This window comes from Papaver somniferum, chromosome 9, assembly GCF_003573695.1.
Source record: "Papaver somniferum cultivar HN1 chromosome 9, ASM357369v1, whole genome shotgun sequence".
NCBI classification, from domain to species: domain Eukaryota; kingdom Viridiplantae; phylum Streptophyta; class Magnoliopsida; order Ranunculales; family Papaveraceae; genus Papaver; species Papaver somniferum.
Genome location: NC_039366.1, coordinates 77,446,943 through 77,464,828, shown reverse-complemented (window position 1 = coordinate 77,464,828; position 17,886 = coordinate 77,446,943). Strand labels below are relative to the sequence as shown.

The 17,886-nt window shown below is 35.0% G+C and overlaps 1 protein-coding gene and 1 non-coding gene across 2 annotated transcripts; one reads left to right on the top strand and one right to left on the bottom strand.

The window, feature by feature from the left end:
- The first annotated feature begins 389 nt into the window (after window positions 1-389).
- LOC113309069 (serine/threonine-protein kinase UCN-like) lies at window positions 390-1,851 on the top strand. The gene has a single exon (XM_026557499.1). The coding sequence runs from the start codon at window positions 429-431 to the stop codon at window positions 1,668-1,670; it is 1,242 nt and encodes a 413-aa protein (XP_026413284.1). The 5' UTR covers window positions 390-428; the 3' UTR covers window positions 1,671-1,851.
- Window positions 1,852-11,670: 9,819 nt separating this feature from the next.
- Window positions 11,671-11,744, bottom strand: TRNAT-AGU. Its single transcript has one exon. It is a non-coding gene; the product is annotated as a tRNA-Thr (tRNA).
- Between the last annotated feature and the right edge of the window lie 6,142 nt (window positions 11,745-17,886).

Below are 17,886 nucleotides of genomic sequence, written 5' to 3'. Positions count from 1 at the left end.
TGACAGTCGACGTTGACCGTTCATTCTATAGTTGAGATTCATTTTTTATGTAGAATTATGGGTCATGTTAGGCGATAAAGCAAGTCTGGACTAGTTTAAAGGGAACATTAGGGGACAATAAAGGATCGATAATATTTTTCTCAACTGCTTTTTACCCAGTAGATTAGAAAGACACGTCTACTTTCAAGACCAACTCAATTACAGATAGTGGGGATGGCCCATAAATGTTGATCAGGCTTTAAGGTTAGTGCAGATTAGAGTCACAATCTCACGTGTCACAAACAAGAAGTTGGATAATTACCGTACTCCTAGCTGTACAAAAGTAAAGCTCCATTGAGATATATAAACCCCAAAACTAGATACGAAAATCTCTCATTACTCATCTTCTCCATTTCTCTCCTTCTCTCTAAATTTGGGCTGTCTCTCTAATGGCGACGGAGACCACGAAATCGATGGTGAAACTCGACCTAAAAAATCTGACTGTAGTCAGAGTTCTGGGTAAAGGAGCTATGGGGACGGTTTTGTTGGTCGTCGATCTTCTAAATGATCCATCTGCTCGTTCCCCATTTGCTCTAAAAGTAGTCGAGAAATCAACATTCCATTCAAAATTCGATGCTGACCGCCGTGCTCGATGGGAAATGACGGTACTTTCTCGTCTATCTGATCCTTTCCTTCCTACTTTATTAGGAACCTTAGAAACAGATGAATTCTTAGCTTGGGCAGTTCCTTATTGTCATGGAGGTGATCTTAACATTCTTCGTTACCGTCAGACGGATCAAATTTTTTCACCAACTTCTATACGTTTCTACATAGCTGAAATCGTTTGTGCTCTTGAATCTCTACATCGTATGAATATCGTATATCGTGATTTGAAACCAGAAAACATTCTTATTCAAAATTCGGGTCACGTCACCCTTACAGATTTTGATCTTTCTCGGGTTCTGACACCAATTTCATCTAAAACGACAAAGCCACCAGAGATTCCTACTGCAAAACCGGTGCCTCGTCGGAAACATCGTCGGAGTCTATCACGATTTATGTTGGTCGTCGCTGAGAAAGGCTTACCTAAAGCCAAGTCGGCACGGGTTTCGCCAGTGAGCCGGAAAAGACCAAGTTTCTCAAATGGTGAGCGATCTGACTCGTTTGTTGGAACGGAAGAGTATGTTTCTCCTGAGGTTGTACGCGGCGATGGACATGAATTTGCAGTCGACTGGTGGGCCCTGGGCATTTTGATATACGAAATGATGTATGGGGAAACACCGTTTCGTGGTAAAAATCGGAAAGAAACGTTTCGTAATGTTGTGATGAAGTCACCGGAATTCATTGGGAAGAAGACGGCTTTGACAGATTTAGTCCAACGATTATTAGAGAAAGATCCAAGGAAGAGATTAGGTCATAAAAGGGGTGCAGCTGAGATTAAAGAACATGCTTTTTTTAATGGGCTGAGATGGGATTTATTAACAGAAGTTTCACGACCACCCTTTCTTACGATGGTAGAGGAAGAAGAAACCGTTCAGGAAAGAATAAAGTCAAGTGGAGTCAACGTTAAGGGTTATTTCCAAAATCTGAGAAAACATACGACGCCCATTCCACCAAGGCCGTCAAGCTCCACATTCAGTTCTCCGTTATCCGAACATTGTCGGAGAAATGTGTCGTTTGAGGAATTCTAATTCTAACTTACTTTAGGTAGTCATTTTAGGGGAGCTTTTAGTAGTTTAAAATGTAAGCTGATTGTTGTATATAGGGAAAACATATCAATAAGTTTGTGATAACGAGCATAATCAAACTTAAGAGGTTGACAAATTGTACGAATAAAATAAATCTTTAAGTTTCTAACTCTATTTTTCGATTGGGAAATTTTGTACAACAAGTTTTTGATACAGCTAGCATATGGTTTATATGTCAATGAGTCAAACCAGTTAGCTTAAAGTCACTCAAGTTTCTTTGACTTGTTTTGCTTTTCAAAAGCAGGCATTGGCGATTGAGTCTAACTATAGTGATATTAGTTTCAACTAAAAAAAATATATATAAAAGACCCGAAGAAAATCGAAGTTTTTTTTTCCTTTTTTTTTCCTTTTTTTTGTGTATTTGTTATATTCCCGGAAATGATTAACTTACCGTAAGTTAATCCCGCAAAAAAATCCCGCCTTAGATATAGGATAGGGTCCACTTGAAATCCTTTCTAATCCCAATGTAGAGAGGTGATTCTTGGACCGCACGATCCCCTCGCGGGATGCATTGTGGGATTTTTTTGCGGTGAGTGTATCACTACTGTTATATTTCTGGAAAACAATGGTACAAGGAGGAAATAAAGTTCGTTCATGGGAAGACAAATGAAATGTTGTTGGTGTCCAGAATTTTTGAGTCCTGATTTTTGTTAAGTAGGTCCAAAAACATTTGGATTGAGGAAACATATTGTGCGAAGTTTGTTGGTTTCTCTTGGAATTTTGGACACACTCGTACAAGATTTACTGATATTGAAATAATGGACTTTTCAACGCTCGATTTTATAATATTTTATTCTGAAGAAGAAGAATGTTTGGTTTGAGTTTGTTATAAGTGTGAAACTTTTTTTCGTCAACTCTGCTTACAACAAAGTTTGCTAATGCTACATCTGCACCTTTCCCTTACGTGCTAGCCTGGTCTAAGGATTGTCCTCACAAAGTTGGATTCTTTTTATAGCAATTCAGCTTTTGTCACTTGCATGCTTCCTATGTTAGACAATCTCTTCATTCAGAGCTTATCACTGCAAGTGACGTTGTTATAGTGAAATTTTATTGTCTTTACAAGTTCAATATTGAGTCTAACGGCCATGTATTCCTACATTGTTTTTGTTCGAGGAAATTTTGGTTTTATTTTGAAAAATGTCGCCTCCAGACCGGTTACTCTTTCAGTATTTACTGAGGATTTTATTATCAATTGGATAACATCTTGGTAAGAAAATCGGAAAGTGTTTTTATACTGCAACTTTCAGGGTCCTTTGGCTAGTGTAACTATTGTATTCTCAGTAACAAAGGACGCAAAGTCGAAGATCTGATCAATGATATAACACTTATGATATTTTAATGAGTAGCTTTATCTCCAATAGTTGCTGGTATTTTTACTGTGATAATTCTAAGCGGGAAGGGTTATTTTTAACCCTCGTTAATTGTCTTTTCTCCTTTTTTGGGGTTTTTCCTAGTTTGGCTTAGTCTATTTCTTTTATATGTTTTTGCTTCGTTAGTTGGGTGCCTCTTTAACATTCCTTTATTTTTTGATAAAGGGCTCTTTTGTTTCCTTCCCTATAAAGATAGCTAATTTGCGTTTCCTCCCCAAAAAGATTAAAGTTAGCGTTTCCTCCCATCGTTACTTTTTCCATCCAAGCTTCTGTTAGCTGAGTCAACACCTATGCACGCGTGGCATAAATTGTACAGTGTAAATGGAAGTACCAGAAACACCCTCCCATATTAATTTAATCTAACGGTGGTTGATAAAGTGAAATAATGAATGGTGGAGATTTAACTAAGAATAAATCAAAACAAATGTTAAATCTAAACAGCCCTCTTCTCCGAACGAATGGTGTTGATCATGGTAAGATAAGTAATAGAATTTGGATGTCTATTGTATTCGGAGAGACCAGCTAATGGAAATTAATGGGTTTGCTGCTATTCAGAGTCGTTGGCAGCAAAGAACAAATAAGAAATTTATGAGGGTTCGAAATTACAGTGGATTTGGCTGATTTACAAAGAGGAGGAGATTAATGAAGTAACTGGAGAGATGGGTTCAACGGATTTTAAGGGTTTTAGATCGAGAGCAACATGGCAGAGCTAGGGTTTGTAGTGGATTTGAGTTTTCAAGAAAGAAGAGATGAAATAGGGATTGTTTCTGAATAGATGAAAAGGAGGATGTTAGGTTTGATCTTGATTTGAAGATGAAGGAGATCTGTTGATGCTGCCGATTTGAAAAAGAAATTTAAAAAATGATGGTCACCAACAGACTCCAACCTTCCGTGTTCTTCATCAATTTAAGACAACAATCTTCTTCTGCGCCTTTGTTTGCTTAAATCCTTTCCTGACCCATCGAAACAACATCGATTTGACCATCAACTACATCGATTCTTACTTCTGATTCGTGATTCAGACTTGATCTAAACTGAAACAGATGAATAGGATTAAGCTGGATATGGGAGGGAATTATTGGGGTTCTTCTTCGTCATTACTCCAATTCATATAAAAAAAGGTTTTAATTAATTCGTAAAAAAAAATTCTTATGGTTCTGCACTTTTAATTGATTTCATGTTACATCAATATCGAATGAATTTGAACAGATTATCTCTATGGTTTCTATTTGGTTGATTATTAATTGGTACAATCTAGTGATTATGTGTGTTTGTATTAGATAGAAACAACAAATTAGAATGATAAGTGTATTTTTGGTAAATTAAATTGAGTTGTGGAATTTGGGTATTTTGTTCTGTTGTTGCAGGTGATATACCGGCAGGATCAACTGAAGAAATTTCAGATAAACTATCGATTAAGAAGACGAGGGTGTTTTAGGAAATTTAGTAAAATAATTCTTATATATGCCACATGTAAAGTAGTGCTGACTCAGCTAACTGGAAGTTGGATGGAAAAGGTAACGATGGGAGGAAACACTAATTTTAATCTTTTTGGGGAAGAAACGCAAATTAGCTATCTTTACAGGGGAGGAAACACAAAATAACCCTTTGATAAATTTATCTTTATCGAACAACAATAAAGAAAAAGAAAAGATCATGAAAAATTAGATAGGTTGCCCCTCCAATAGATAGGTTTTCGTCAACTCGCCTTCATTATGTGAAATGACGAGGGTACCAAGTATACCACATTCTTTTCGATATCAACCTATGCAAGACCCACCTTGTGTAATCTATTACATACAAGAACTGCCAAGGAGATTACTTAAACAAGATATATATTTGGTATAACCGAATCAATCTATGGGATTAAACCAAGTGTTTGATTATACTTTAACTATAGATACGAATAAATATTGTAATACCCCGATATCCGGCAGTGGTTGGCCGAATGGAATATAAGTAATGGTTTTTCCTTTCCTAACACCGAGGCCTTTTCAACACAATTGGAGTTGGCAGAAAACTCTACAGTTAAGCGTGCTCGGGCGGGAGCAATCCAAGGACGGGTGACCTCCCGGGAAGTTGCTGCTGGATTATCGCATAAATTCCCGTCGAAAACACCACACTGCCGAATAACCGCAGTGGCTAAGTGGGTGATAGTAAAGGACGAGTCATTACAAATATAATGAGGAAGTAAAGTAAACCACACAACACACAAGATTTTGTCAACGAGGAAAACTGTAAGGCAGGAAAACCCCGGGGCTTGGTCTAGTTCTGAATACTCTTAGAATTAAGATGCTATATAAAGGCTACTACAACTTCGTATATTTGAAACCAAGTAAACTAACTCTAAGTTACTCAATTCCCTCAGTATCCCTGCGCCTACATTCAATATGGTCTTTTCATGTGAATCCTAAGATAAAATCCATTATCTTAATTCGTTTCACCTGCTGTGAATACTTCAACCTCTCAACTCCTTTGGATCGTATTCTGAAACAGTAAAAAACTAATCTGTTTCAGTAACCACTCTACAAATATCCCAGATCAACAAGCTAATCAGAGATGTAGTTGAATACAAATGTTCTTATGTTTAATCAATATAAAATCCTTTGTATCGGTTAGATCAACTAAGATCAAGATTACCGAAATAATCAATCTTAGTTACAAACTATAAAGTAGATCTCAAAGAGAAACACAAAGACAGATTGATGATCTACACAACTCTCTTAAGAAGTCTATACAAGATAAACAAGCTTGTCGGATCCCAGTCAATAAAATGTGCACGAAGTTATCACAAAAATCAAAATACCAAAAAGAAAACTTTTACTCTTTAATCTTCAGTGTTAAAAATGCTTGCACAAACAACTCGATTCCACAAATAATCGATCACAAACAGAATAAAGTCTGTTAATATGGATTATCAAAAGTCCTATCTTCAGATCTAGATACAATAAAGCAGATCTGAAATCGTTGATCCTTGAACTAGTTCGAGTGACCTTATATCAGAAGAGAAAGATCACAGAATAAACAAACTAGATCTATCAAGGTTCAACTTTACCGTTAATTAATCAAATCAATAATCGAAAACTAAATAACATCACGATTTATCAGTTTCCCGCAAACAATACTACTAGAGCTTCTTTGATCCACATAAGTATTTGATGAGGCACACATAAGAGATTTCTCCTAATTAGGATACTCTCGTCTCGAACGAGTATTTTAAGAATGCTCTAGTGGGCTTCCCACACCAAAAATTAAGTAGCTTGTTCAAGGGATGAGTTTATGAGAATACAAGCTCCACTATTTATAATGACCAAGCCTATTTGGATAACAAGGAATTATCAAAACCGAAAATCCTAAAGATTTGCAATAAATGTAAATTTTTGGTTTTGTTTTCTCCCAACTTGTAATCCAACATATGTACCAAAATCTCTCTTGGATGACAACTAATATTAGTTAGCATACAACATATAATTTATTAATATAGCTACGAGAGATATGTTTATTGTTAGAGCAATACTCGGTTGAATCCACAAGTTTCGCTATTTCAAGCTTGTTTTCAATGTAGTTGAAATAAACTATATCTTGATTTCTAGTATATTAAGTCAAGTCTCGGACGAGGATATGATTTGGTAGTTGAGTATCAGACATCACCCTCAAAGACTGAAGATCGACGAAGACATTTGAAGAACTTCATCAATAAGGTATGTGAAGACTGAACCATTTTATTTTACTAACTATCTTACATTCTATCCTATGAGACTTATTGCAAATAAGAAATTTCAAGTCATGTTTGTCTTGTTAAACATCTCGAAATATGATTCAAACATTGGATGTTCAAAGGTTCTTAATAATATTAGTTCGAAACAATTTATTGTTCAAGAATTAATTAGCTGATCATTGAAATTTTTCCAAGCAATGATTCCATCATTTTGTATTGTTTCAAACATCACGAGAGAAATACAGAACTTTTGTTATTTCGGCTCAGGGTGGTTAACCAACCATCTCGCAAACCATAGATATCCGAGTTTCTGAAATACAGGGAAGGTTGGCGAACCAGTTTGCAAACCGCAAGTTCATAATAGTGCAGCTCACAAACCATGGTGATCTGAATTTTTAATATTGAAGTACAAGGATAGCAGTTGGGGAACCTGGTTCACGAACCGTGTCCATTGATGAGACATTTTAATCGCAGATCGCAAGAGCACGGATGTCGATTGGACAGTATGCAGGCACAGGTTGTTTCCGGAGACTAAACAATTGTTACTTCTAATTCTCAATTAAATTATAGGCTAAAATAGTAATAAAAGCAAATACATTAAAACTAATGAAATAAATAAATAAATATCCAAACTAAAGGGAACTTGGTTTTCCGATTCCACTAATTTAATTAAGTAAACTACTCATGTAATCTCTAGAAAATATTCATATAATAACTCAAGACTATCAAGACCAAACCGATACATCTCGGATGATATAACAATTAAAAACTAATATACAACTTATGTTGTACCAAAATAGTATAACTTCCTTCGCCTATAAAATCTCAATAATCGGAGATTATTCAGAACCAATAAAGAACAAAGCAATTAATGAAGAGAAATTTGTAAACAATCAAACCTCAAAGAATATTTATTATAAAAGAGTACCCGAGTCTTTTACATATTAGAGCTGGTTTCATCTTCAACCCAGTGAAGAGGGTTAACTCTCCATTATTATAAAGAACAAAAAGAAGAAAATAAATAAAAGAAGAGAATAAATAAAAGAAGAGAAAATCCTAAAACTATAGCTCTCGGTACTGGATACCGGCATTTAAATATTCACCTCCTTTTCCATCTCCTTCCACCATTATTTATATAAACAAGTCTACCAAATATGCCCACAATATTCTCTTTTAAACGGTATGATATAAAACTTATGTGACTTATGTGGATTTCCAACTAATGTCTTTATTTTCTTTTTTATTTATGAGATTGTCTCTTCTTTCTTTCGATGAGTAGAATATATTATATTAATCCTCCAAATGATGTCGACATAATTATCCATAGTTGTGAATAAATGGGATCCAAACTTTCTACAATGCCTTGGCATATTTACCACACACCTTGACATGTTTACCACACGCCCATATCCAAATAATTGGACCAATGAAATAATTCTCCATGTTCGTTCTATTGGGTTACCCCATTCAATCATAAATCACTTCATTTTCTCCATTTATGACCACAATTTCGCATTTAATCCACCGAGCTTTATTTTCTAAAAACTGCAGAACTAAACAAAAACCATTAAATATGTACAAAATAAAGAACTAAATAAATATAAATCAATACGTAAAATGACGTGTTTGCACCCTCATCAAGTACCCCGAAACCTGCATATTGCTAGTCCTCGAGCAAAATTAAAAATGAAATAAAAATCCCAACTCACTTTGGCAGGAATTGCAAATATATTTGGCATATGCAACAATCCTTTAAACCCCTAGGTGACCCTAGTGGTGGAGTTATAGTCTCAGGAGGGTTTACAAGAGGTGTACCCACAAAATCTTTACTCTGAACTCTAGCTACCTTCAAATAATTTAGGAACAAAAATAAACAATCCCCTTAATTGGCATGATACTCATTGGTTATGGGATGAATTAGAACATACACAGGCTTAAGGAGTTTAGTTGATGGTTACATGACACTCTTATCGATCTTTAACTTAGATTCATCAAATTGATATCTCCGTTTACTGTATATATTGTTTCATAAACATCAGTGTATATTAGCAATGTCATATTTCATAAAGATGATTGAAACACAGTAACGTGCAATGTAATTTGATATCCCATCTAGATGTGACAATTGATTGAGATCGGTATGAACTACCTTTACCTTAACATACCCTTCATTTTTGGATATTTGCAGTCTTTTGGTTCATCAATTATTTTAAGCCACTTTCAAGGTTAGTAAGTTCGCCTGTATTTCCGCCACGCCAACAAATAACCACTTGCGCAATATTTCCATCCAATAAGAATAAACTTGTGAAGACAACAAAGTTTAATTTTTACTTTAGACCCACATACGCTTAAAAATGTGACAAGTTGTGGTGTTTGGCATAAGTTTTAAAAATTTTATATGATTTTCAACAATACTTCTAATTGTTAGAGCACTGCTCGGTCGAACTTGCAAGCGTTGTTATCTCAAGCTTGTTTGTCAAGTTTAGTTGCCAGAACTATAAGTCTTGATTATAAGACTATAAGTCTACTTATATCTATGTCTCGGATTAGGATAGAATGTGTAGTTGAGCATTAGACTTCACGGCGTTCATCGATTGAAAACGAAGAACTACTAAGGGGAGCTTGTGGAACTTCATCAACAAAAGGTATTTGGAGTCTTGAACTCATCTATCAATCAGAAGTATATTTATATTCTATCTCCTATTGAGACAAAAGTCGTATAGCTATATAGACTTTATATTATATAGATTTGATTTTTCGAGCTGAATTTAACTCGCTTACATATTTCTTGAAATATATTTCGGTAAGCTTTCACTTTAACCAAGTTCATATTTATTCTTGACGAAAGTCAAAAGATGATCATGTGAAAATCGCTTGGTAACATCTTACATGATTTATGTGAGACAGTAATTTGATGTAGACTCGGAATTCTTCGTATTGATATATTGATCACTTGAAAAGTGCTTTGAAGCTAATAGTTTGTGTGAGACAGCTATTCTCATCTTCTAAGAATGTTTCAATGATTAACATGGAGTTTAGGACAATTAACTATTGATTGGATATAACACAATATGCGAACTTGTATGCTAACTGTTGCAAGTTATTCAAAGTCCGGGAACCATAGTATGCATACCCGTATGCGTATTGGTTCGGTAGTTGAAGTCCGGGAACTTAGTATGCATACCCGTATGCGTACCGTCTTAACAGTCCAAGTCCGGGAATTCAACTGAGGTTGGTCATGTACGACAGTATGCGTACCCGTTCGCATACTGGCGAACCCAGACCAAGTCTGAAGCTCTAAGTATGCGTAACCGTTTGCATACTTGAGTGGGTTAAGTTCTAAAATCGGTTTGTTCATGAACAAACACATTTATATAATAAAGAATGCAATCTTTTGCAAACCGTGGATATAATGTTCATGAATTGATTCGAGTGAATCAAAATCGATTTTGCTTCAATTGTGTCTTGTTTAATTCTATGAGAATATAAACAATTGAACAACTCTAGACTAGTTTCATTTGAGTCATTTGAACTAGTTGTGATTAAGATGAACAAGGTTGATATGAAAGTGTTCATATGGCTAACTTCGGTTAACTATTGTTGACCAACCATGTGCACAGGTTTGGGTACGGTTACTCATACCTAAATGAAGTCACATTTCATTTGTGTATAACAAGCTAAGTTCGATCTAACGGTTGAAAGATATTAACTTGACTCTAATCAGGTTTTCATCTAATGATGAATATTGAATGCTTTGTTACCAAGGTAACATTGATTACAAACCTTGTTTTGAAGACTATATAAGGGAGAACTCTAGCAACTGGGAAACCTAATCCCCACACCTCATGTGTGATACTAGTTGCGACTAAAGTCGATTTTCTTTTAACCTAGGTTTTTCCTTAAACCGTTATAGGTTAACGACTTGAAGACTGCATTGGGATTCTGAAGACAGACCCAACTATTTTCCATGTAGTTGCGTGTTCTGATAATAAATCCCCAGCTTTTGATCTAGTTTGCTTTTTGGAAGAAAAAAATCCCCAGTGAGTCATACGAGTCTGCGTTTTACTAATCTGACTAGTTTTGTTTCCAATATTCCAATTTTGAATTCTTGAATTTTGAAATTCGCCATCTGTCTCCTTTACGAATATTCCTTGATCAATGGTGTTGTTCCATGCCGGATAGAAACGTCACATTTTATTAGCCAAAGTGATGAGTTTCTCGTTCAATTCCATCTCCATTGTGAATGCTATTTTCAAGAATTTTTCATCCTACAAAATATATGATTTCTGCTAAGAGTTCCTATAACAATTCACTTAAGCTTCCTGAGTTTGAAATTTTTCTTGGACCACAAATACATCAGTTGTCGCTTGATTTTTATCCATGAAGAATAAGGATTTAATGGGAGGTGAAATGCGACTGATTCTCACGTCTCCACATGTTGGCCTTTATGGAAGTACCCCATACCATCCATATATTTGCTAATTTACTTGTAAATTGCATTGTATTACATATATTTTCTATTTTGTAGATCATATTAGATGAATTACCCCAAGAAGAGTGAAAATGGTTATACGAGAGCTAGGAAGTGAAGTATTTCAAGTATCTAAATGCCTAGAGACGGTAAAAAAATGCGATAAAAAAGAGAGCAAAGGAAACAAACAAAAAAAATTGCTACCGAAGTATAATGATATGAACATTAAAAGTCGTAAGTTTTTAAACCTATTTTGATGAGAATGAAAAGACAGATCCAACACGGAAAGAATGAGGTCATTCCGTGGTCGTACCAAGAAGTTATGAATATTTTTATATTATTACTCGGTCAACAAAAAATTGTATTAAAAAAAAAAAACTTTATTGCTTTCATTGAGAGTTGAACTCAAGACCTCCCGCTTACTAAACGGGTGCTCTGACCAACTGAGCTATGAAAGCTTATTGTATTGTTATTTGCAGAGAGAATTTGTTGTTAGGATCAAAGGAGAGAAACAAAAACCATTTTATCAATAAAAAAACTAGCCCTTAACCCGTGTCGTAACGGCACGGGCCTTGATGTTGGTTCGTTTTTAATGTCGTATAAAATGTATCTCGAATACTTATCAACTCCTTCTGGTCCGATGTATGTTAAATCTGGCTTGGTTATTGATGTCGTAGGGATATCCCCTGTTTTATTTTCTCTATTCTATCAGGTAAATAACTAATGTTACTAACACACTCCATTAAATCAGAAATGCTTTCTAAAATTATACGCGTTGTCGCCATATAAAATTCAGAAAAATATATACTACAAATAATTTTAAAGGGAGTTTGTATGCGTTTATTATCTTAAATTAAGAAAATGAGTTCACCTACGTGATTTTCTACTTCCTTCCCCATTTCCGATTTTAAAAATCCGTACATAATATGTACTTTCTCTGATCTTTTTTTTTACTTATTGGAATACATGCTACTGAAATTTTACTTCTGGAAATATATCTCTTGATCTGTAGGACTATATATACTCTTATGTTGCGAGGTTTCTTTGGAAGATAAGTGGATATGGTCACCTCCAGAATCGTCAGCCTCTTTGGCAGCCGTTTTCCGTAACCAGCATGGCCTTTTATGATCGAGGAGTATGCGGCTTCATTGCAATATGTATTTTTTTGGAGAGAAAGAAATTTCAAAACCGACTAATATGTAATTGGGGAGGCAAGATCGAAGTTCCCTTATTGTCATTCATCTTTCAATGATCGAGTACATATTTTTTTGTTACTGATCTGTTTAATAAGACCATATACTTACCTTGCAAAGTCGTTCATACAATCCGGTCATCTCTTACACCTGACAATAGGTTCCCATTGTCTCCTTTAGAATCATCAACCTCTTTGCTAGGCGTATGGCATAGCAATTTTTTGTCTTTTCAATGTGGAGCAGTCAGGTGACCAATTGGCGCGGTTTCGCTTCTTTTAATTTATACTACCTCCGGTATTTTTGTACACTCAAAAAGAAAAAATTATAAATAACTTGATCTGCCAGCATTCGTGATGGTCATCGTAATGACATTGTTTGATTTTTCATTCCTTATCGCATATCAATCCGGAGAATTGCAATCAATAAGAAGAGTAGAACACGGAGACGTTATAACCTATTCAAGAAAACCGAACAATTGTAGAGTAAAACACATAATAAGTCAGGGTGCATTATCCGAAACCATAACATTTGCTGGCGTCTTTGATTTTTTTTTTTCCAAAAGTGCAACCTTTAATGATTTAATTTTTGCCAAAAGTGAAATCATCTTCTTAGTAAGTTGAAATATGCTAGCTTGGTGATGCCATTGTCAGAACCACTATGGATTAAGATCAAGATTGAGAACATAAATTAGATTATCATATCAGCACGGTTACGCAGGGGATAAATCAGATCCACCAATGCCCATTGTAGATCATGACAAAGGGACTCATACTGAAATGCAAAAAAATAAATAAGAGGAAATTACACGTCAATAAAATGCAGTAAGGGAAACACACCGAAATAAAATGCAGAAAGGGAAACACAAAAAAAAGAAAAAAAATGCAGACCTACAAAGAAACACGATATACTATTCCCAGGTATTGTTTTATTTGGTGCAAGGCTTCATAATGCTTAATCTTCGGCAATGGTAGATGCCGAGAAACCTTCAGGCATCTTCTGAATCCAGGGTTTCTTGCGAGGTGGATCATTATCGGCCACAGTCTCATCTTCAGCGCGGATGATTCCGGTATTCTGGAAAAATATGGTTGGAGTTGGCGCAGCAGGGAGTAAAGGCAGCTTTGCTACAGTGAAGATTTTGGGTATCAAGATTTCTAGGATAAAGGATTTTGGGTACCTGTACAAACCGATTGAGCACCAACGGTGACTCATCCATCTCCCTAAAACCTAACGCACACGTGCAGAAAATGGGTGTGGTCTGGATAATCATGGTCATTGATTTATCTTTCCCCAGGACAAATCTGTACCACCACTAACACATGCAAAATTAGCCAAATTATGGTTTTTAGTATATTAAAATAAAGGGCTATTTTGAGTTTCCTCCCCTCCCAAGATCGCTAATTAGCGTTTCCTCCCCAAAAGGATCAAAATTAGTGTTTCCTCCTATCGTTAGTTTTTCCATCCATTGCTCGGTTAGCTGAGTCAGCACCTGTGCATGCGTGATAAAAATTGTCCACGTGTAAATAGAAGTACCTGAAATACCCTTTCATACTAATTTGATCTAACGGTTGTAAATAAACTGAAGTAATGAATGGTGGAGATTTACCCATCTTCCCTTCACATTTGCAAATTCACTACGACCAACACCATTTTTGTTCATAGTTGTTCACTTTTCTTCATTGAAAATTAATCCATAAACCAGACAGGCTAACAACTCTATCAATCAACCGATACGTCTTTGTGGTAAGCTCATGCTCGATTCACATCGAAAACCCCCAAATCGTCGATAACAACGACTGCATCTCCATCAATTTACGACCACCAACGGACTCCAACCTGTTGGTTCAGGGTCAATCAAAATTTAATTTCATAAATCATTATTCAACATTCTACAGTTCAATTATCACTGCACAACATCACCATTAATCCCTTCTTAACCATTCAATTAATTAAACCTAAACCCGTACCAAAATTCAATTTCCACCACTGAGCTCATCAATTCATCTCAACTTCGACATTCCTGAATCAATTTCAGTACTCTAATTCATCTGAGATCCATCAAACCCCATCAATTTCTCTAAACCCCTAACAGTTCTCTGTCTTCCTCATCTCAAATTCATACTCATAACCATTTTGATTTCAGCTTTCTTCATGAGAACATCAATTTCTTTTCTGAATTACAGCCGCATCTTTGATAGAGAAGATTTGGGTTTGGCTATAGGGCATCTGAATTACAACCGCATCGTTTTGATTACAGTCGCATCTTTGACTAGGGCATCTGTCAAATTTGGTTTGAATTGAGATTGAGATTGTTTTGGATTTCACGGTATTGGTTTCAAGATAAGATTTTGGTTTAATTACTCGAAGAAGGAAGGGACATTTTGGGTAATATACGCAACACGCATACAGCTTTTGCCACGGGTGCACAACAACTGACTCAGCTAACCAAGCAGTGGACGGAATCCCTAACGATGGGAGGATTCACTAATTTCAATTTTTTTTGGGAGGAAACACTAATTAGCGATCTTGACAGGGGAGGAAACACAAAATAGCCCTAAAATAAAATATATTAGATTTCAATATAAAAGAGAATATAACAACAACAAAAAATAAATAAAAATATTTATTGAAGACTTAAGTTTGTTCGATCTAAGCTTTATACATGACGTTTGTGATTAAAAATTAAAAGCACGCCCAACTGCAGAGGGTGGAAACAATGGTATCATGTGATTTTGTTGTGGTGGCGTGTGACAACCCGGATTTTCGGACTTCTCGGCCACAAGTTCGACCTTGTGGGTTGGGTCCAATCTAGCTAGCAAGTCCAAATTTCCGGAGCCACTCGTGTATGACCAGATTTTTCGTTTTAAAATATTTCAATAATTCAAGTTCAATTAAATTTACTGAATGAAATGTAATCTTACTTTTAAAATAAGAAAACTTTCAAATAATAATTATAAAATAAAAAGTATCAAATTAAAAAAAAATAACACTTCGATTAAATTTAAAACGCGATACCCAAATCTCCGTGATATATAATAATTTCTTGGCTGGTAGTCTTTCTTCGTTCTCTGTGGAAAGGGAGGAAAAGGGATGAGCAACCACAACCTAGTAGGAAGTTTTCAAAAATAATATAGTGCAAGAAAAACAAACAAATGTAACAGATACAATAACTAAAACCATGCACGGAAGTTCACAACACTATTTAAGCCATTCTCAAAAACAAATACTTAAAATTTTCTTACTCAAAATGTTCAATTTTAAATTCTAGAGCCTTAATCTAAAAATATTTATTAATAGAGATACAAATTATTAATTTAATTAAGAGAAAATTTATAATGAAAAAAATTAATAAATCATTTATTATGAGTAATTAGTGAAAAAAAATTATTATGAGAAATTAACAAATTATTTATTATCAACAATTAGTGTGAAACACTAATTAGTTAGGCATTTCTTATATTAATCATTTATTATATTAGATTTTCTTAATGGGCTATTAAATGATAGTCTAATAGGAGAGTTTATGTATTGAGAGAGTAAATCTCAACCACCACTTACATAGGCTAACTTAGCCAAACTGTGCTTTATATTCTTGACAAGCGAGACAAGCAAAACGTCGGCAAGATTGCAACCATGACACTATATCGGATTAATAATTTGGTTATTGTCCCTAAAGTCGGCATTGTACATTGGGAATCGACCATGCCAATAGTAGCAACTTTTGAGCTAAATAATTTGAGCTATTTTGGTCCTAAAGTCGGCATGGCTCATAGGAATCGACCATGCCGACTGTGAAAACTTATGTGGTCTGTTTTGACGCATTTAGACTTCTAACTTGCGGGAGCTTAGTCCCAGTGAGACAATAATACTAGATTTCGTGGAATCTTATTAAGAAAACCTCCTAAATTCTTAGGAATAGTACAAACACTCTACAACAACAAAGAGAACGAGTAGCTAGTGTTTGGAGTACGATTGATCATAACAATCTCTAGGATTTACTTACTTGCTTTCTTGTACATTTGTCATGGATTTGAGAAATTCATGATGAACTAAACCTCTCTTATCAATTTAAATGTAGTCTGAAGTTTGAAAATACATTATTAATTGAAGTAACCATTCTCAAATGTTCATGATTTCTTTTATATTATTTATGTTCCACCATTAATATCACCATGCATAATTGAATGCTAGGAATGTTTAAGTCGAGAATTTGATAAACATGTTAACATATCTATACCGAAACTAGGTTTAGAGATCATGGATAGTCGAAAAATCCTTGTTCGACTAACATAATATAGTTGTTCACTACGGGATGTTGCCATACAACGATGTATAGAAGCGTAAACTAGGTCAAATCGGTGTGGATATTGCGGCGGATTGATTAGAATAACCTCAACTCACAGAGATCATTTCTATCATCGGCTTAAACTTGAGTGACTTTTGTGCCAAGTTATTTAGCGAAAAGGATTTAGAGAGTGTTTCTTAATCCTTTGATGATAACGAGAGTTTTGCCGGAGTAATTCTGCGATTGAATACTTTAGGGTAATTAATATTGGAGAGAATGAATGTTGAGTATGGTTCGGTTAATAACATGTTGGAAGATGAAATCTCTAGTCAGAATTCCTTACTTCTGATTAATCGTATTATTTACTTGCTTTAGTTTAATTTAGTTTTAATCACAGTCAAAACCCTATAATTACATAAGCGATAAAAATATTCCGAATGTAGTTTGTTTCTACTACTACACTCTAATCTATATTTTTGAAGAAAGGAACTTGAAAACAATATTACTTGGCTGACAACCGACCAATCAAAGTATCAAACTATTCATCATCATTAATGGGGTAGAACAATGCCATAATCTTGTGAGTGACATTTGATTTCAGAAACGTGTTCACCCTAGTTTAAGAATAATCGATTTTGCCGCTATGTTCCGCGAAAGAGTATCATTATTGGATGCTTAGTTGTATTAGTTAATTTTGATGGAAAGCATTTACATGTTTCCATCTATTTTAAATAACAACCAGAAATCTTTTCATAGGCTCATTCTTGACTAATTCACATTGGTCCGGTATACAGATACTCACACTCCTAATACTTTTCTTTGAACATTTGAGCAATTCCCATGTTAAGTACATGAAAAATCAGAACCTTGTCAAAAATTCTTAAATTTCTCAGTCCCTCTGGCTCTGGACGTGAACACCCTGACATTTTGGATTTTTGTGGAAATCTTTTGTTACACTATTTTTTTAACGCTAATTTATGTTATTTTACTTCTTGATCCGTAACTAGCATTTATCATGGAAGGTTTTGCAACTCTCTACTTTCTTTCTCACTCCTCCTTATCTGCTTAGGCATGATCTTTTTGTATGAGTTTTTTTTTCTTTTGAAGCATGTATCTTTTTTATAG

Coding starts and splice junctions, on each gene's coding strand:
- LOC113309069 (XM_026557499.1), top strand. CDS start 429: ATGGCGACGGAGACCACGAAATCGATGGTGAAACTCGACCTAAAAAAT.